Consider the following 21,491-nt stretch of genomic DNA (forward strand, 5'->3'; position numbering starts at 1 on the left):
GCTGCAAATCAGCTTAGGGCAGAAAATAAGAGAGTCTCAATGTCCTCTTCTCGAAGACCACTCAGCGAAGGCCATAACCCCCATAAATGTCTGCAACACCAAGGGATAACTTGCATGTCTCTGTGTGTAAAGTGCCTTCAAGTCACAGCCGACTTATGGCAACCCTTTTTGGGGTTTTCATGGCAAGAGACTAACAGAGGTGGTTTGCCAGTGCCTTCCTCTGCACAGTAACCCTGGTATTCCTTGGTGGTTTCCCATCCAAATACTAACCAGGGCTGACCATGCTTAGCTTCGGAGATCTGACGAGATCAGGCTAGCCTGGGTGCTGTATATGTGACATTGTAAATGCAGGGCAAATTGCACAAAAGTGGAGCCAGGAGCACCGGACCAGCTCTGCCTGTGTGTATTTGCCCCAGTGCAAATACATACAAACTGTATGTGAGTAGACACTGCTTCCATGACTGGGATCATTAGAAGAGTTGTGTTCCCAGTCACAAGACCAGAGCCTGTGTGCCTGCAGTTTGTATGTACATAGGTTCTGTGCTGATGTCAGGCAAATGTGTGTAGGTGCAAGTCAAGAGCCTATGGTTGCCAACTCAGGGTTGGGAAATTCCTGGAGTTTTAGGGTTGGAGCATGAGGAGGGTGGGGTTTGGGGCGGGACTTCAGCACAGGGTTGCCAACCTCCATGTAGTAGCTGGAGATCTCCTGATATTACAACTGATCTCCAGCCGATAGAGATCAGTACACCTGGAGAAAATGGCCGCTTTGAAAATTGGACTCTAATGGCATTGAAGTCCCTCCTTTCCCCAAACCCCGCTCTCCTCAGACTCTGCCCCAAAAACCTCCCGCTGGTGGCAAAGGGGGACCTGGCAACCCTAACTCAGCTTGGTTTAATTCTATACAGTCCATCCTCCAAAGCAACCATTTTCTCCAGGGGAACTGAACTCTTATCGTCTGGAGATCAGCTGTAATTGCCCCTCTACACTCATTGACCTTGTATATAATTGCAGGTATGGGACTTCTGAATGGATCTAATGCTATCTAGAATACTTTCATGTCCCCACAGTCAAATATGCATCTCCCTGGAGTCAGGTCATACATCCAGCTGCAAGACATCAGGTGTTGAGAAAGTGAGTCCTGGACATTCCTGTGGGTAGTTTGAATTACCCATTGAGGCCACAGCGGCTTTGGCAAAGCACAATTCAGGATTGCAGTACAGAAAAAAAGTGCAGTTCCTGGGAATCCTTTGCATCATTCAAAACATTGCAACAGCTGTTCTTTTTAAAAATGTCTCTGCGACATTTTCAAGTACTATAACTTTTATCAGCTTTGCCCAATCCAGTGTTCAGAAATTTTCTATTGCTTAACTAAATTGGTATGTAAAATCAGTATAGTGTGTTTGGGGAGGGTTGCTGAGTTATAATGGAAAATAAATATCCCCTGACCACAAGGAGGCAATTCGTTAAGAAGAAGAAAAAAGTTCCTTATTCCTTATAAGGCATTGCCAAGCTACTTGAGCTGTGCACTTTTATTGTTCAGTCTATTTCATGCAGGCAACAGACTCAGAGCACTACCAGGAAATTGCAGGCAGCTCACAGCAAAACAAGAACAGCATTTCAAAAAGCAGATTCTCCAGCTAGCCGTCAAGAACGCAGCCATGGGAAAGTCAGGTTAGTAAATGCTTAGATGAAGCTTGTTCTTTGCGTTCTTTGTAAGCAGATCTCCGCTAAGACCTTTTCCTATGCTTTACTACTTGCTATAAATCTTAGTGGTTATCAGCATGAAGCATCCTGACAAGAGTATCTTAGAAGCAGTGAAGTCTAATGCTTCACTGTATATAGTGTAAAATTGTAGTTGTGTTTTATACACGTTATTTGAACTTCAAGACAGAATGTTGTTCAAAAACCTGATTGACAGGATGCTTGCAAAATCATTGACATGAGAGTCATGTAGCTTTACAATCATCCTTTGTGGATGGATATTTTACTCCAGTGCATGTATCAATTCACTGTGACTTAAACATTCATTCTGTAGGAGTGTGTGATTAATGGTATGCGGGAAGCAAGCAGCTATTAGTACCAGACTATTTGCCAATAATGCAAATAGCTTCTGTGGTATGAGGTATGTGTGTGTGTGTGTGTGGGGGGGGGTAATCTGAACTTCCTTTGATTATATTGGTTGTATTGCTGAACTAAGCATCCAACAACTGGATCCCTTTTGCATTACGTAGTTCCCTTCTGGGATGGTCAGACAATATGGGAGACTCTGGAGAGAGTGTCATTGTTCCTGGAGCCATTTGGAAACAAGGAGCAATCCTTTGTTTTCTGGAGCAGCTGTTTTGGATCTGGCAACCCTACTCAAGGGGGCGGGGTGAGAAGCTTGTGACTACAGCCTCAGATCCCAAATCCAAATCCCATGTAGAGGCCACCTGTAATTTCTGGCAAGTCTTCTATAGTTTTAAAAAGTGTACATTAGGTAGGAATAGGACAGCAGCAGCTTTTCCCAGCATAACAGATGCAGTGATGGGGAAAACTGTACCTGTTATATTCAGCGATGTGGATTTTTCAGGAAAATTTGAATTGGAAATTTTTCCAATTCAAATTTAAACAAATACTTTAAATATTAATTAATGTTTAAATAATAGCAACAAAAGAAGCCAAATATACTACGTACAGGCCTGGACCATGTACAAGCATAGGTGTTTGTGCATGCTTCATACCCCACCTTTAGCCTGTCTAACATGGTTGATTTGCAGCACAATAGGCCTGACAACTACAGATAAACAAAGACTTATCTTTTTTATTTTATTTATTTATTTAAAAAAATATTAGCCACCTTTCTTCCTTGTGAGCTCAAAGCAGCTTACAAACAAAGAAAACATATTTACATATGTGGGATGGACAATTTTCCATGAGAAAATATAGCATTGGAAAGTTTTTCACCCCACATCACTGATTATATTTCTGCTAGTCTTGCAGCTTTTTAAAGACAAGGAGTTCAAACAGAAAAGAAGATGGCAACACTAAAGTCCTGTGGCTGCATTAAAAATTGATCAGTGAAATATCATCAGTGTAGCTAATTTCTTTGAGCTGATGGGAGTACAGCCTAGGGATGGGAGTGGCTTTTCCTCATGAAGTCTGTCTCCCTTCCTATTATCTCTCTGGCCTCTGTCACCTGTGCTTGAATTCCTGATGGGAAAGTGACATTCAACCATTTGCTGTACAGTGGCCTAAGACAGTGATCCAGTGGGTCACGGGTTAGATACCCTCTGCAGTCCTCCCATCTGCGAGACCATTGCAGAGTGGAGCCGAGCAGGAGCTTATCTGACCTCATGTCTCTTGAAGCAACGATGGGAGGAGACGTGTTCCTCTTTCACACTCCTTTGCAGGGCCTGGATGCTGTCAATCTTTTCTACTTACAAGTGACAGAAAGGCAGGTAAGATGCAGAGAAGGTTCTGTGGAGGGTGCTTGTGTGTGCGCAGACAACAGGTGTTGGAGAACTGAAGATAAAGGAAGGCAAAAACAGCTCAAAACTAGCAAAGAGAAGGCAGGAAAAAACAGCACAGCATCTCCTTATTGGTCTGCCTAGCAAGCATACTCAGCAGTCTTCTGAAGTTTAGCGAGCACCACTAGATTGTGGCCTGTTGGTGAAAAGAGGCTGCCTTGGCTGGTTTCCCTGGGGCTGTGTGGCAGGGCATACACTGACACTCCATCTGCCAGTTTTCTTGTTACAAGTTCAAAATCCACCCCTCCTGCCCCACCCTGTATTTTTTCACTTTCATAAGGGAAACAGGAGGAGGGGATTTGCGTTTTTGTATCTCACATAAATAATATCCACCAACTATTTCTGTGATCCAGCCAGCGTCGTGTAGAGAGCCAATGTGGTGTAGAGAGCCAGCATGGTGTAGTGGTTAAGAGCGGTGGTTTGGAGAGGTGGACTCTAATTTGGAGAACCAGGTTTGATTCTCCACTCCTCCACAGAGTGGCGGACGCTAATCTGGTGAACTGGATTTGTTTCCCCAGTCCTCCACATGAAGCCAGCTGGGTGACCTTGGGCTAGTCACAGTTCTCTTAGAGCTCTCTCATCCTCACCTACCTCACAGGGTGTCTGTTGTGGGGAGGGGAAGGTGATTGTAAGCCAGTTTCATTCTTCCTTAAGTGGTAGAGAAAGTCGGCATATAAAAACCAACTCTTCTTCTTCTTCATCTCTGTGATCTCTGGGGACAGTGATGGTAAATACAGGTTGTATTCCATTGTATTACCACCTCTTTATTTGTATGCAGGGTTTGAACCTATGTTTCTGTATACAAACTGGATAGTCAGATAAGTTCAACTAACTTTGCCCATGTGTAAGTGTGGCCAGAGGCTCTTCTTCATGCGGTACGTAATTTCACTTTTCAGCCAGGCAGGTTTCTAGATTACTGATGTTGTAGACTTTGCCACACTTTATCATTTCAGGCTGTTTGCAGATGTACCTAAAAACAAAGTGCGCTGTGCTCTGGAGGTGCGCAGGCCACATTGTTTTCAGTCATACCTATTCTTTTCCAGAGCTTAGTTCAGGGAAAACTGGTTCTGCAGATTGGAACCAGAATCCCACCTCATCTTTCCCTTGTATACTTTCAAATTTAAACAATTATTGAGGTTTTTTTTTTTTTTTTAAAGTAAAGATAACAAGAGGCACAAAAACTAGAGAGCCCATATGGAGAATGGTGGTGAAGGCCAAAATCAAGAACGATGCTTGGCAGGAAGTCAAGAATACAGACAGTGCACAAGTGCCACAAAAGTCAAGAATGTCTGTGCCTTACAGCAAAAGGTGGGAGAAGCTGGTTGTTCCCTCCCCCCCGAACCCCCCTCCCCACATGATACCAACTTCCTGTTTCTGGGGATGCCTGCCCGCAGCTGCTTTTTTGTTTTGTTAACTCTTCCACCAGACGAGTCAAATATGAAAAGGTAGAAGTAAAGAAGGGAGAATATCTTGCTGGTGATTTCATTTCAGATAACTGCATTTCTGAGAAGAAGAAGGGATTATTTAATTAAAAAATAGAAGTCAGCAAACATTAACCAGAATGAGAAGCAGGGTTAGCAAATCTTCTAATTCACATGTAGGAGTATGATGCATCCCTTGCACAAAAGGCATGAGGACTGGACCACACCAAGGTCTGTCTAGTCCATCACAGAGGGTTGTAACCAGCTGGCTTTTTCACTCCATCTCACCCAATTCCCCTCCATGCTCCAACTCCCATCCCACAATGGTTTGGTACATGCAAGGGCCCATGGTTCTCACCAAAGCCTTTCTGGGTGACCAAATATGATATCTCCTCCCTTTCTCACCAGCAGAAAACCTGGTTGGGTCCAACTCTGTGTTTCTAACAGATGTAGCTTATAAAGATGATGGCTGTACCCTGTTGTCCATTCCATGCACGTGGAAGGGTATATTGCATGTAATCATGGAGGTTATCCTCATTTAGTTATTGTGACTTATAGATATAGGCTGGATATGATGCTACCTCCCTACAAGGGGAAGGTATATTTACAATTCTACAGTTCCACTTTTGAGGCTTAGTTTGTTCTTAACTTGGTCGAAAAGACAGATGTAAAGCCTAAGTAGACTAGAATTCAACTTCCTTTTTGCATTATATCCCATATTAACAATGTTCAAGGGTGGCACAAATAGCAAGAAAGAGCTTAAATGGACTTTTTAGTCTCGTGGTAAAAACAGTTTTATTGCGAACTTTCTTAGTCCACACTCTGCCCCTGTGCAGTAAATACCTGTTGGAACTCTGCGTTTCATCCCATCTCTTTTCTTTGCTAGTTTTTGTTTCATTTGTTCCTTTTACAGCACTTTCATACCAAGTTTGTGGCACTTGTGCACTGTCTGTATTATATCACTTTAATGCTATTAATATGCAAAGCTTTAATGACAAATTTAATGACAATATTTTAAATGAAATAATTAGTATGGCTTGGAAGAGACATGACTGCAGTTTCTTTCCATGGGAAATCCCATGCCTTACAAATTTTAGTATCCTTAGTTGGAAGACCTTTAACACATAAGACCTAAAGTGGATTTTGCTTTGATTGCTTTGTGATGTGAGCATATTGCATACACTGGCCAGAATGCTCATACATATTACAAGTGCTCCTCTTATGCTTTCTCTTATGCTTTAACAACAGTCAGATATTCTAAGAGATGTTCAGTGTTGGGAGAGACTCAAAGGTGGCTTGAACACATGAAGCTGGTTTATACTGAATCAGACCTTTTGATCCATCAAGATCGGTATTTTCTAAGACTGGCAGCAGCTCTCCAGCATCTCAGGCAGAGGTCTTTCATATCTCCTACTACCTGATCCTTTTAACTGGAGACACCAGGGATTGAACCTACGACCTTCTGCATACCAAGCAGATGCTCTGCAACTTAGCCACAGCCCCTCCCCTTATCCCTCATGTATGAAAATGCTCTCAATATTCTAACAATCTACCATAATGAATAAATAATCAGTATTAATAATAATCAGAAACAATTGCATATCAGCATACAGAAGTCTTACTGTCAAATACACATCATGCCATACAGACTATAAGTAAATCCCTGCCATACATACTAAATAGCCACATGGAGGACTGGCCATTTCACAGTCTGCCAAGCTTTGCCAGGAGTTTCTGTATCTGGCTAATCCTCATGCAGCTCCCCAATAGCACCTCTTAAGGAGTTCTGAAATGCTCCTTTTAATGTTTAAAAATAGAATATGTTTGGGGGTAACAAAAATTTACAGAAATCCAGTGTGTATTATCTAAAACAGAAAGCTTGCTGGACAAGAAATTAGATCAAATTATAAACATTACACAGAGCAGCAATGCAATTAACATACTCATTTCTAATTCTCTTAGTGGTTACAGCCTTACACACACACACACACACACACACACACACACACATGGTGTTTTGTAGATGGCAAATTCATTTAAGTCAGATAGCAAAAACAGACTCTTTAAACATTTATGAGCCATGTAAGACCAGTAAAACGTCCCAGGATAAAACATTATCTAGAATGATCTTTGTCATATAATGAGCACTAAAGAATACAGTGGGCATTATCCCCCAACTGTACTCAGGCTGTACATTAGCGTTGCCAGCCTCCAGGTGGGGCCTGGAGATCTGGAATTACAACTGATCTTCAGACTTCAGAGATCAGTTGCCCTGGAGAAAATGACTGCTTTGGAGGGTGGACTCTATGGGATTATACTCTGTTGAGAGCCCTCTCCTCCCCAAACCCTGCCATCCACAGGTTCTACCCCCAAATCTCCAGGAATTTCCCATGCCTGAGTACCAATATTAATCCAGTACAAATAATCCAGTACAAATATTAATGCTGATTATACTTAGCACTATGAAATGCCAAAGGCGTTGTCTGGAAACACTTTCTAATAAAGGCTTTTCTTGATAAAGGAAATATCAGTTAATGGGAATAGCTTTGCTAGGTGTGATCGGCTTTGAACAGGTAGTATTATTTACAAAACAAAGTTCACTAGATGATTCCTAGATCAAAAAGTATTTAACAAGGACTCTATCTCAGATCAGTTTCCTTGCACTTTCGGGATCAAACTAGATGTGATTCTGGCAGTCATATTTGTTGTCCATACGTGTGCCCTGTTTGTTCATGTATCACGTGGGCTTTGTGGTGTGTGTGTGTCTAATTTTAGCATCAGAAGGCATGTTGAAGATGAGAGGGGCTGAACCCTGTCCCACCCGAACTCTCCACAGTCCATCATTTCAGGCCTTTTCTCACGGCTCACTTCCAGTATCAGAGCAGGGCTGGGGGGGAGGGGGGAGTTCAGACCTTGAAAGGGGCCGCACAAATGTAACTTATTTTTAAGGAGCAAAGGAATTTTAGCAACTTCCATACTCAAGATATTTATCATAGAATTGTGGATTGTATCTGCAGTCCTTAGAAACAATCCAGAATAAGGATTGAAGAACTCGCTGGTGTCTGATTCAAGGAGCACCAGCTGGAAAGAAGAGAGTCGTGGTCCACCTCCCAAAGTATTCTTGGTTAAAGATTTCTAACATATATTTCCTTAAATGTAGTCACCAAATACAGGTTGCTAATTCACCAGGAAATGTTGCAAATCATATACAAAATAAACTTCAACTGATTACGCTTGTAACTGAGACAAAAAGCTTATAGATGACAAATAACAGTTTATAAAACAGTAGTCCCAAAAATTCAAAAACAAATAGCAAGTTCAACAGGTAGTGTTCTGTGTAATAACACATAAACATTATCAGTTGTACTTGATAGTTGTTTGCCTAGTGAACATTTTAGTACCTTCATTCCCCTTTAGGATTATTGTGGTCCACCTCCCTTCAGTAAAGGGCAGGATTCCTATAAAGCATTAATGGTTAAGATTACAGAAATACTCAAGACAACTCCTTTGTGGAACAGAACGGCTGGAGTGTAGCCTGTCTACAGAACTGTTGCTATGGTTGATCTTTAATCAAACCAGATGTGCCAAGGGCAGCCACATTTGTTAATTCTCATATAAAAGGGGAGGGGAGGACTCTGATAGCTGATTTATGTCCTTGCAAACATACGATGGGCTCCCCAGGTATTTAAAAGGTATTTATCCTATATTTACAACCATCCACAAGCCACTGACACAAATCAAGCACCATCTGCACAATCCCAATGTCCTAAATATGCTTAGGAGATCAGGAATATTATGTCTGCTCTAGCCTTTTAGGGTGGGGGAAATATCTCTTGATGGTGGTGACTGAATGCTGCTGTTCATTGGTCCCTTTCCTGGCTCTGAAAAGCCACGTTTCCATGGTAGGTCTGTGTGTGGGTTAGTAGAGGTCTCTTTTCCATATCTAATTTCAAATGCCTTATTCCAAGTATGGATAAACAACTGGGTCTTGTCCCTTGGTCCTTAAGACTAAGGGCAGAAAGTAAAATCTGTGCGACTCACAGGAGACTCTGTAACAGATATCTGCTTACATGCGCCAGAGTTCAAAGCAATGGAAAGTGGACCATTTACCAGAAACTGTGACTCCTGTGATTCTAACACCAAATGATAGCATACAAGGGATTTTAAACACATCTAGAATTTTAAAAGAGAACTGAACATTTATTTCAGGAATTAGAGTTGCAGATACCAGAATACTGGCAGGCCTTTCACGCAGGGACGTTTCCCCACGGTCACCCCCACCGACTGCTTCAGGGCTTCCTTTTGATTATGCGTGCCTTTTCCACCTGTCAGAGGTCACCTTGCGCTCCCCTCGCATTTTGCCCACATTTTTCAGATTCTGGCTAAAACAGCATATGGAAAACACGGGCAAAACATGCGGGGAGAGCGAGGCGACCTCCAACGGGTGGAAAAGGGACGCATAATCAAAAGGAAGTCCCAAAGCAGTCAGTGGGGGTGACAGCGGGGAAACATCCCTCCATAAAAGGCCAAAGTTAGCCAAAGATTTCCCCTCTACTTGGGTTTTGTGTCTCTAAGCTGCTGTCAAAGCTACGGTGGCAGGGCTTATAAATGAGGCCCTTGCGGACTTAATGGGACCTAGTAATATTCATTCAGCATTTGAGAGGAACTCAAAGCACTTCACATATTCTGGAACTGCAATTGCTTAAAAGTTAAATGGAAGGGACTTACACCTGAGTAAACACGCTTTTAGGGTCACCTGCTTAAAACGTATAATTAAAGGATGTTGAGTTTTATTTTAGCCAATGCAGTTCAAACTCTGATAATCTTTTTCCTACAAAACTTACATTATTAAACAATTCTTATTTCTCCTGCTTCCAAGTCCAGCTGTCCACCCTTTTTTTCCTCCTGGGCCCTGAGAAATCCATCACTCTGACAGTACCAAACTGACAAAGCAGTCTTTGTGTTTAGATGGTTTTCAGGCTCCAGAGGGGGGCAGAGACAGGAAGTGAATTTGTCTTTTATTGTTAGCAGCAGAGAGCTCATGTTGCCTAGCACTGCGACAGTTGTAGCTTTTAAGAAATGTTAGGGTCACTTGACTGCTGACCTAATGATTCAGCCTATCTTTATGCAGCTGATGGTTTCCATGTGTTAGAAGGATCTCCCCATATCTTGGGGAGGGGGGGAGGGAGAGTGATCATTACTTGGTCATATATTTTTATAACAGTGGAAACAGATTTAGAATTGCACGTTCCTTCACATGTAGTCTCAGTTAAAAAATACAGCTTATTGGCAAATATACGTAGTAGCTCTTAGATGTCAAAGGTTTGGTTTGAGATCTTGTACATTCTGAGATGTGCTGGATTTATGATAGTTAAAATGTGCTTTCTGGATCAGAAGATGGTGTTTGAAGATAAAAAGAGTAATGTCCGGCAAGCCCCATTGTTGTACATGTTTTGCATGGTTTCAGGTGAATGTTGGTCTGCAGTAGAAAAGCAAGATTCAGATCCAGTAGTACTTTAAAGATTAACAAGATTTTCAGGGTATAAGCTTTCAAGAGTCCGACGAAGGGAGCTTTGACTGTAGAAAGCTTATACCCTGGAAATCATCTTGGCCTTTAAGGCACTACTGGACTCGAATCTTGCTCTTGTTTTGCATGTTGAAAGTCCTGAACCATTGGGAGATCCACTGTCAGATGGCATAGATCAGGGGCGTCGGACTCATTTGTTACGAGGATTGGATATGACATAAATGTCACTTGATTGGGCCAGGCCATACCTTACCAGCCTAGATTGAGAGTGGGGCGTGTGCATGTGGCTGTCTTGGCTGGCGAGCTCACAGTAAGCTCGCCAGCCCAGATCAGGACTGGGGTGTGTGTGGCTGCCTCAGCTGGTGAGTCTGCAGTGGGCTCGCCATCCCAGATCAGGGACGGGATGGCTGGCGAGCCCAGATTGAGATCGCGGGGGGGGGGTGGCTGCCTCGGCTGGCTCGCAGGCCAGATAAGAGCTCTCAAGGGGCCGGATCCGCCCCTCAGGCCGTATGCTTGATATCCCTGGCATTGATGCTAGAAGCAGGGGAAGGATGCTACGGCCTCTGCCTTCAGCCCAAGGTCCATTTGAATGATGAAAACCAGGATGAAAACCAGCAAGAAGATCACCTTGCCCCAACTGGAAAGTAATCTGTCTCTCTCTTCTCTGCCTTTTCTTCCCACCCACCCCTTGCCATGTGGGGGCCAGGGCCTATTGTGCCTCTTGACAGATGTGAGCCCTCTTGGGAGAACTGTTCTCTCAGGAATGTGACATAAATCAAGTCTTCCATAGCAAGGCCCTTGGTCTGCCTCAGTTTAGGGTCACTTCTTACATTCACAGGCTATCAGAACTCAAGTCGACTTCCTCATTATTGCCTAATGAGCCTTCTGTTAATCAGACACAGAACACAGGCGCCTGTTTTAAATACTGGAAGAGCATATGTTTGATATGAACAAAAACAGTTTCCCCTGAGGTTGTACATCATGCTTATCTTTCAGTATAAATATACTCAGCTGTGTTGAATTGCATAGTGGAATAATTCCAGGCCTGACTCGCCTGCTTCTGAGAGGCCTGCTGCAGGTCAGCTTGCCCTCCAAACTGCTAAAAGAGCAAATGGCCATTTCCATGGGGGCAGGGGAACTTGCCATGTGGAAGCCCCGTTGCCCTCTGTGTCATGACGCAGCAGCTATGGGGAAACCACCCAAGCCTTATGGAAACCACCCATGTATTGAAGCAATAAAACGAAGCAAAAGTCATGAGGAGAACATGTGTTTCCTGTTAAGAAATTTGCTCTGTGCTGTTAAAATGCTAACGAAGAGTCTTTTCTTGGATGCGTCATCTTACAGAGGTTAAAGGTGGTGCCGTATTGCCTAAAGCAAACTAGCAGGGAAGATTAAATCTGCTCTGCATTTGGAGAACAATGTTAATACAGCTAATCAGTCATCTGTTCATAAAGAGGAAATTCTTCTGGAAGGCAATCCTAAATCTTGCAGTAGAAACCCTGCAGATGCAGAGGTATGAGGGGGACCTGTAGAACATGTACCCGGGTGTGAAAAGGAGAAAAACCCTCCCTCATAATCCCCAAAGAGAGAACAGATACCAGAAACTGTCAGCCTTGAGCCATTTCTAGTCCTGTAATGTTTTCCTGCCTTATTGTATTAATATTCAATCACAATAAAACAGTTGGAAGCTGAAGATTCAAAGCAGGTTGTTTTATTGGCCAACATAACAAAATGCTGGTGAAAATTGCCAAAAGCGCAGAGCAATTTCCACACACATCAAAGGATTGCAAGCATGCATATAGACTTTGATGATGGGTGGTTACAGAAGCGTAATACACACGTCAGACTGAACTGTCCAATAAACCTTTTGGACGTATAAGCAATTATTTGCATATCCAATAGAAAATGCTCTTCAAGGCGTTGCCTAATGGTTAATGAGGAGGCACAACTTCACATTCCAAAATGACACTTCTTGTCTTAAATCAAAGCTCCAGGCTTAATTAAGGAACTTGCCTGTACCAAGAGGGAATGATCTCATCTAGTCAGCTGCCTGCAAACTGCTTGCTGGGTCACTCTGACCCAGTAGTAGTCTTTCTCTTGACCAAAGAATACAGGTTAACCATAATGCATCGTGATTCTAGATCTGTACATAAGAATATATGTGTGTGTGTGTGTGTGTCATATTATGTAAATATGCATATATGTGACAGCATATATGTTTTCTCTATAAACTAAGTTAATTAGGGCACTACAGTCCTTGGTTGGTAAAACTGTTTTTCTTCTTCCTTTAGATTGTAATAGAACAGAATATAGATTTTTGCAGTGACCACTACTTGTATCTGCAACAGAAACTGGCAACATTTCAATACTATCATTTTTATACTGTTTTAGCTTCCAAACAGTTTGCAGAAGAGGTCTTAAAAGCTCACAATGACTACCGAAAGAAGCATGGTATTCCCCCTCTAAAACTCTGCAAAAAGTTAAACAGGGAAGCGCAGCAGTGAGTACAACTTATCTTTGTTTCTTTAGGAACGTGCCATTATTTGAGTATATTTGGGTTGGGTATTCTGACTTTTAGGATACATCAGAGCCAGGACCTCTCTGATAAGATAATAATGGCCTTCTGGTGCCATCTTCTGGGACAGGATGGGTAGCATACTCTTTATAGTATTTTTTATTTTAAAAAATTATTTGGGGTAGAAGGAGAAAATGGTATTAAAAGTTCATGTGACTTGTTAGTACTCCCTTAGAACTTTATGGTCATCTATGTGAACAGCAAAATTCCAAAGTCCATTTCTTGCTGGATCATTTCACACTGGAGGGTAGGAGAACTCTGTTGATCTCACATTTTTATCCTGCCCTTTCTCCAAGGAGCTCAGGTACATGGTTCTCCCTGTCCTATTTTATCCTCACAAAAACACTGTGATGTAGATTAGGCTGGGAGAGTGCCGCTAGGGCTGGGTATCCACCATGCCTTGGGTTTGTCTAAATTTGGGCTTGTGCATGTTTAAGTAGTTCGCAAAAATTAACATGGGGAATAACAAAATCAACTTTGAAGAAGCAGATTGTTGCTGGAAAATGGGGTCCTTTGTAATTGTATCACTGGTGTGTGTGCATGGAGAACATTTCAACCTTCATGTAAGGATTGACTATACATGTTTTCTACCTCTTGTTAATAAAGAAGGGTGCTGAGCCTATAGCTAATGCTGCTGCAGATGCTAGTGGGTTGGATCCAGGCAGCTTTTTCACACCTTCTCAGCCAGTTCCCCTCTGTATCGTAGTCCCCATCCCTCACAGCTTTTGAACATGCAAGGTCCTGTGATTCTCAGCACAACCCTTTTTGTCAGGGCCAAGAAGAACCCTGTTTCACTAGTTGAAAAGCCAGGTGGATCCAACCCAGTCTTTTGAAGGGGCTAGAATAGTGATATTGTAACTTTATTCCATTTGTATAGGTCACCTGGGAAAAGCACCTCAAAGGATTTACGTATATTAAAAAGAGAGACCTGTGGAAAAGATATGGGGTACCCCACTCTTGGTGAAGGAGCCCTGTGGCACAGAGTGGTAAGCTGCAGTACTGCAGTCAGAAGCTCTGCTCACGACCTGAGTTTGATCCCAACGGAAGTTGGTTTCAGGTAGCCGGCTAAAGGTTGACTCAGCCTTCTATCCTTCCGAGGTCGGTAAAACGAGTACCCAGCTTGCTGGGGGTAAAGGGAAGATGACTGGGGAAGGCACTGGCAAACCACCCCATAAACAAAGTCTGCCTAGTAAACTTTGGGATGTGATGTCACCCCATGGGTCAGGAATGACCCAGTGCTTGCACAGGAGACCTTTACCTTTACCTTACTCTTGGGGAAGTTGTGCCTTTACAGTGTAAAACTGGGAAACATTTGAGGAACCTTTGCAGATTAACTTTGAAACACTGCATGTGGTTGCTCTCATTCTTCTCCATGCAAATGCAAAATGTTTGAGAACTCCAGAAGACAGTCACCCCAGTTTGCTACTCCTGGATTTAAGGGTCCTCTCGGTTTCTCTCTTTGATGGTTGCACACTGCTATAAACCGCCCGCCTAGAATCTTCTACCAGAGTGTTTTTGCGTAATGACAGAGATAAATATTGTCTGCTTATTGTTCCATACTGGAATTTTTTTTTAAATATAGGTATTCAGAAGCACTTGCTAGCACAAGAATACTCAAGCACAGTTCTGAATCTAGTAGCGGAAAATATGGAGAAAATTTAGCATGGGCTTCTTACGATCAGTCAGGTAAGCTGAGTCTTTAATGGAGACACTTATAAGGTATTATTCAAATATTCAGTGGGACACTTATTAGGCATTACTCAAATATTCAAATATTCAGGTGAACCTACTTGTGGCTATCTGCCTCCTACTTGCACCCCTATTCGATCTCATCAGATCTTGGGAGCTAAGCAGGGCCACCAAGAAACTGCAGGGTTGCTACGCAGAGGCAGGCAATGGGGAAACCCGTCTGTTCCTCTCTTGCCTATGAGGTTGCCATAAATCAGCTACAACTTGATGGCACTTTCCACTAACACATACATCCCTAATTTTTTATGGCCAAACTTGCTTGTTTGGTTTTTAACTCTTATTTTGAAACTTCAGGTTCTCATTAATGTAATTCCAGCTTGGTTAAAAAGATTTCATGATAACCCCCCCAGCTGGAGACAAAAACAGACCAGTAATATTTCTTGCAGAGTTCACCAAGCGCACTGTAATTCTACACCATTATTTGATTTTATCTTTCAGGGACAGAAGTAGCTGACAGATGGTATAGTGAAATAAAAAATTACAACTTTCAGAGTCCAGGATTTTCCTCTAACACAGGTGAGCGTGGGCCTGGCATTTCTGATTTGCTGACTGACAGTACAGAAGGAAACATTTGTTTTCCCATCATCCTTCCAAAGTCAAGCATTTACATACACATTTCATGGTGGTGGGATAGAGGAAGAAATGCATGCTGCTGAAACTTTGCCAGGAAATTGAGGGCGGGTGGCTGTACCTGTGTCTCACAGGAGCATGAGGAAGCTAAGAATGTAATTTTTAAATCTTCCTCTTCCTAACACTGCAGTTGAGAAAAGTGATTTATGAATAGCTTGATTTTTCAGGAAATAGCAGGTTGCTTAAGTTAATGTTGTCAGCAACATATCTGTTTGTTGTATTTTTATCCTGCCTTTTCCTCGAAGGAGCTGAAGCCAGCATACATAGTTCTCCCCTCTTTCATTTTATCTTCACAACCACCCTGTGAGGTAGATTAGGCTGAGAGAGAATGACCGGCACTGGTCACCCAGGTCATTTATGCATGGGGGTTTTACCTGAGGTTCATTGCTCACTGGACCCACACTTTCCAGCTGGGAGTCTATGCACCAGGAGCCTCCAAACTCAAATCAAGTCCTGCCCCTTTAAATGCTCCTTTGCAATTGGCTTACTTCGCAGTGGTCACTGTGAGAGAGGATTCCCCCCCCCAAAAAAAACCCAATTGTCGCATAAAAAAGCATTTTAAGAACAAAAACTGGACCAAGCTGAAAGGGGGGGGGGATCCAAGCATCGGTTTTAAAAAGCCTTTCTTTTGCTCAGAAAGAGCTCAGAGGAAGCAGGAAGTATTTGAATCCCTGCCTCTTTACATGCTGCTTTGTCATTGGCTGTGAGAGAAAGCAAGCTTCTGTGTCTATCTGCCTTTACCTTCTGTGCTGAGATTTCAGCTGGGCTGAGCTCAGGGGAGCGGGAAGAGTTGGGTTCACAGAGGAATGGGAAGACCCGGACACTGCGAGGTCTGTCAGTGAGGTCATTTCTAATGGACAGAAAACTCATGCAGAACTCCAAGGAACAACCAGCCGGGGGCAAACATGAGTCCAAGTACCCATGCATAAATGACCCCAGTGAGCTTTATGGCTGAGTGGGAGTCTGAATCTGGGCCTCCCCCATCCTAGTTCAACCCTCTGACCACCATACCTATTACAATTTCATAGCACAGTCCCTTGTAAATTAAGTGCCAGTGTAGCTCTATGGGGAAAGAAAACCCCATAGAACTTACATGTTGCTGTGCATCACTTTGGAACACAGGGAAATTTGTTCATGCATTCGACCGAGGGACATCAAACACTGAACAATCGAGTGCCATACATCATGCAAGTGTGATGTGGGCCTTGGAGCCCGTTCCTGAAGGGGGGGGAGCTCCTTAGGAGCTGGCGTTACCCCTTGCCAGAGTAGGTGCCACCCTATCACGGAATAAGGTGGCTCCTATGCTGGTGTGGGAGCAAACATGCCGACATCCGGGAGTTACCGGCCCCACCGCCAGCATTGAGGGGAGCGTTCCAAGGGGCAGAGCCGATGTTAGTCACATTCCTAGACCCTTTTGCTCTGGGAATGCCCCCTTGAGTGGTTGCAGGGCCACCTTTTTTGGTGGCACAGCCTCGCTGTTCACTATGGGGCATTTCCCCCTTTTTTCAGTTTCAACTTTTTAATTAGGCTTTTTTTTGCCTCCGTGGTGGACAGGAAGCCTCAGAGGAGGTGGTGTGGCTGTGGTGCCCCCGGCCACTGTGGATCCTCCACCCCTTCAGGAATGGGCTGCCTGTTTCCTATTGGGATTGTAAGGACAAATCAAATTTGTTAGAAGTGCTGTAAGTAATAAACAGTTGGGGCTGGGCAGGGTTGCTGAGAAGATGAATCCAACAGTGAAGCTCGGTGCTCTCGAAGTAACATGGCCAGTGGCGGACCTACATTTTTGGGGCCCTGAAGCTTGAACTGTTATGGGGGCCCCTTTGCAACCAGCAACAATAGGGCAACATCCCCTAAGGTGGGATGGTGCCCTTGCCAGGACCTTGAAGCCGAAATGGCGGAGAACAGGGTGGTGGGATGGAATCCTTGAAAATGGGCCATACAGTGAGCCCCTTCCCACCAGCAACAAGGTCTGGGTAGTTGCTGTTATCTTCTTCAGTGGGGTTGTTCTATGGCAGATGTATTGGTTCATTCTCTAAAAGTGTGCAGTTGTCCTCAACCATGGATGGGGCTTTTTCGGCCCTTACCTCAGCCTGATGTAATGCTCTTCCAAGTAACATCAGGGCCCTGCGGGACCTTCAGAAGTTCTGCAGGGCCTGTAAACTAGAGCTATTCCACCAGGTCTACAATGGAGGGCAACCACAGGTTGTCATCGTTACTGGCCTCCCTCCCTCCCCTCTCCTCCCCCTCAGGGCTTCTGATATGAGGATTTGGCTGCTTGGCTGGGCCCCCAAAGGCCCTGTAATTATAGGAGTACCATCTTGTTAACTGCATTAATTGTATTGAATGGTTTTATAAATTTTATTGATTATTTATGAATTTTAGATATATATGATGTTGTTATGATTGTTGTGACCGGCTGTCAGGTAAGAGAGAGGAATGGGGATCTTCAGCAGCTGCCACCACTCTGGTGTGGGCCTAACTCAGGAGGGCCCAGAGCATCCTCCCTGCCCTGGCTGCTTCTTCTCCCAATAGGGTATGCTTTCTAGGTGACCAACTGAGGCCTGAGGACCCAGACAGAGTAACTAGGGTTGCCAACTCCAGGTGGTGGCTGGACATCTCCTGCTATTGCAACTGATCTCCAGGCAACAGAGATCCCCTGGAGAAAATGGCTGCTTTGGCAACTGGACTATATGGCATTGAAGTCCCTCCCCTCTCCAAACCCTGCCCTCCTCAGTCTCCACCCCCAAAATCTCCAGGTATTTCCTAACCCAGAGCTGGCAACCCTAAGAGTAACAAACAGTTTATTAAGGAGGTCTAATAATAATGATAACTCAAGCCACAATAGGATGACAACGCCAGTCAAGGCAGGCAATCAAACCAATAAAAACCCTAATGCATCTATCTTTACTGTTCCTAGCCATCTCCTGGCACTAGGCCTCAGGCTAACTCTCCCCTTCCTGGAGGAGGGATCCCTCCGTCTGCAGCTGCCTCTCCCCAGCCCAGCTCCCTTGGAGTGGACCCTCTCCCTTTCCTGGCAAGGCCTTTTATTCCTTCTCCCCAGGCACCACCCCTTACCCTCGATTGGCCCTAGCCTTCCCTCCAAATCTTCTTCCACCAGTCACAAGACCCATAGGGTACCTGGGAGATGTAGGCCTGGTCACTACTTTAATATAGGCCTCCCTAGGGCCTGTAGGCTGCACTTGAGGCCTAGGATCATGACAACTGCCCTGGGCCCAGCTTTGACCACAAATGATGGCGAGATATAAATTTAACTAATAAATAATAATGATGATGATGATGATAGGGAGGTAGAAGGTCATCAGAGGGGGCTCGTTAGGATAAAGAGGCGAAAATCTGATTTTTGGTGTTAAAATGTACAAGCGAGACGAGTGCAGCCTGAATTGAGAATTCAGATGTCTTGTTATGGTTCCGATTGGCTCTAGCCTAAGGGCTGAGCTATAGAATTGTTAAGCCGTGCACCAACGAAGGGTTTGAGGATCCAGCTGCCAAAATGTAGTCTATGAATAGATTCTGGAGAGCTCAGTGAGCCCTTACAGCTGGGGGTTCGTGAGCTGCAAGCCCCCAAGAAAATTTTGAAATTTGACCAATTACAGGGATATTCTGAGGCCATATCAAAAGGGTATTAGAGCATATTCTAAAGTCAATATTACATACTTCAACCCATTGGCTTATGATTCGATCACTAAAAAACTCTTATCAGTTTTGTTGAGAAATTCACTCATTAAAAAAAAGTTGCCTCAGGGGGCCCCTCCGGGATGAGGTGCCCTGAAGCTTAAGCTTCATTAGTTTCACAGTAGATCCGCCTCTGAACTTGGCTTTGCCCATCTCTGGCTACTCTGGCTTCTCCTTCCGGCTCTCACACACTGATAGTGTAGAACCAGCTTATGCAAGGATATCTGTGGGTTTTAACCATTTATGCTTGTTATGCACTGTGAAGAAATGGGCTTCTTCTCCCTTGAGGTTTACAGGGAACCTTTTAAGCATTTTTTCCTTGGGAAGGAGGGAGGCGGGAGGCATGGTAAATGCTTCCTGGCCCCACCTGAGCCACCTTCTTAAATGCAGATGGAGTTATCAGGAGACAAATCAGTGGGTCAAGCCCCCCCCCCTCCAAGAAGGAATCTGAGACTTGGAGGCTTTAAAATGCTAGAAGGGGCTCCAGGAAGAAAGTTTCTGGAGGCTCCAGGAAGAAGGTTTCTGGAGGTATTAGCTGGTCAGTGGGTGGAGAAAGAAAAGGATTAAAACTGCTGAGATCCAGGAGGGAGCTCTCTTTTGGCAGGGACACTCAGAGAAGACAGAGCTCATCTGAGGCCTGGGGGAGGCAGCCATTTTGACCACGTGCTGGCTGGCCCCAGGTGCTGATGAAGACTTCCAGGTAATGGAAACTAGGATCCCTCCATCTGCAGCAGCCTTTCCCCAGCCCTGCTCCCTGGGAGTGGACCCTCTCCCTTTCCAGGCAAGGATCCAATGGGGACCTACGATATCCTAAGCTTAAGAACCTGTCCCCATATTCCAACACCTGATAGGGCATGTATAGAGAGAGGGACAGAGGAATTGTGTTTCTCTCAGTTCTTTTGAATCCCTTGCTCAATCCATTGCTGTGCTAAAAGTATGCTGGGAATCATTTTACCTTTCATACATACTTTTTAACTTTGAATGCTGACCGTAGTTCTCTGTACCACATAGACCTCCACCACCTTGGAACACGCTATTGGAAAACAGGGGGGGGGCTAGGAGGGAGGGAGGCTGGCAGTTGGCAAGCAGCTATTTCTCCAGTGGCAACCCCAGGCAGTATCTCGCCCCCATGGTGCCCAGAAGTGGGATGAGCGGGAGACACCAAGGCAAGGCCTCAGGGTTTGAAAGGGACGCTGGGGGGGGGACCCCCTGACCCCCACCCCAGTGGGCAAGTCCCACAACGGTCAGGTGGTGGCAGCGATTACCTGAAAAGAGAGAGAGAGGCAACCCCCTCCAGGAGAGGTTGAGAATCCCTGGGAGAGGGCAGGAGTGGAATAGGGCCTGCGAGTCTGAGCTGGCCCGTTCCACCACATACACTTCCCTTGTTTGTTGTGACCTTAGGCATTTGTGTTGTATCCTGTACCTATGTATATTTGGTTTTGTTATGGTCTTTGGTCTATTTATCTTATTTACTTCATTTATACCCCACTTTTCTCCATCATTCTCCTGTCTTCCATTTTATCCTCAAAACAACCTTGTAAAGTAGGTTAGGCTGAGAGTGTATGGCTGGCCCGAGGTGTCCCATCAAGCTTCCGTGGCAGGAGTGGGGATTCAAACCTGGGTCTCCCAGATCTTAGCATAGCACTCTAACCACTACATTACACTGGCTGGTTTAAAACTGAATAGATCATTCCTAAAAACCTTTAAATTATCCAGAAAGTATATATTTTTTAAAGCTGTAGTCCAGAAACAAAAGGAAGGCTGCATTCCAGGACTGACGTTTTCTTGAGTCCCCACACTTGAAAATGAACCCATTTGGCACCTCTGGTTTTGCTCAGTCTAGCTTGCAAACCTTGTCCCAAACTAATATTGTTTGTTTTGGGTCTTCCTTTTAGGGCACTTCACAGCAATGGTTTGGAAGAACACAAAAAAGATGGGAGTTGGGAAGGCAGCAGCAAGCGACGGCTCCACATTCGTGGTGGCCAGATACGAGCCAGCAGGCAATATTGTAAATCCTGGTCACTACGAGCAAAATGTTCTTCCACCAAAGAAATAACTTTGTTGGGACTAGGGAGGGGGGAGGGGAGAAAGGGCTGTTTAAGCGGCAACAGAAAGCAAAGCTGTGGATTGGATGAGAGCAAAGACTGACCTTTCATAGGAAATGAAGCTGAACGGGGTCTCCTGCTCAAAGGTACTTGGAACTTACTACAGAAGCAGCAGCTTTGGTCTCGTTGAATGGAGACGTGGTCCTGCGTGGAACTGTAGAGGAGCTGTAGAAAACCCAAACCATGGAACAGGCAAAAATAAGTTAAAATGGTTTGCAGCACTTTGAATTTGTATATGGTCCCCTTAAGACATTTGTACCCTTTCATTAAAATGATACAGGTTTA

At 44.3% G+C, this 21,491-nt stretch overlaps 1 protein-coding gene across 1 annotated transcript; it reads left to right on the forward strand.

The window, feature by feature from the left end:
- Nucleotides 1-1,658: 1,658 nt before the first annotated feature.
- Nucleotides 1,659-21,193, forward strand: GLIPR2 (GLI pathogenesis related 2). Its single transcript, XM_056857770.1, has 5 exons — nucleotides 1,659-1,671; nucleotides 12,846-12,954; nucleotides 14,612-14,715; nucleotides 15,217-15,294; nucleotides 20,997-21,193. Exons 1-5 carry the CDS (start codon nucleotides 1,659-1,661, stop codon nucleotides 21,155-21,157), a joined length of 465 nt encoding a protein of 154 aa, XP_056713748.1. The 3' UTR covers nucleotides 21,158-21,193.
- Nucleotides 21,194-21,491: the final 298 nt, after the last annotated feature.

Source organism: Euleptes europaea, chromosome 11 (genome assembly GCF_029931775.1).
Source record: "Euleptes europaea isolate rEulEur1 chromosome 11, rEulEur1.hap1, whole genome shotgun sequence".
Taxonomy (NCBI): Eukaryota; Metazoa; Chordata; class Lepidosauria; order Squamata; family Sphaerodactylidae; genus Euleptes; species Euleptes europaea.

Coding starts and splice junctions, on each gene's coding strand:
- GLIPR2 (XM_056857770.1), top strand. Junction 12,955..14,611: donor TTAAACAGGGAAGCGCAGCA/GTGAGTACAACT, acceptor TTTTAAATATAG/GTATTCAGAAGCACTTGCTA. Junction 15,295..20,996: donor AGGATTTTCCTCTAACACAG/GTGAGCGTGGGC, acceptor TCTTCCTTTTAG/GGCACTTCACAGCAATGGTT.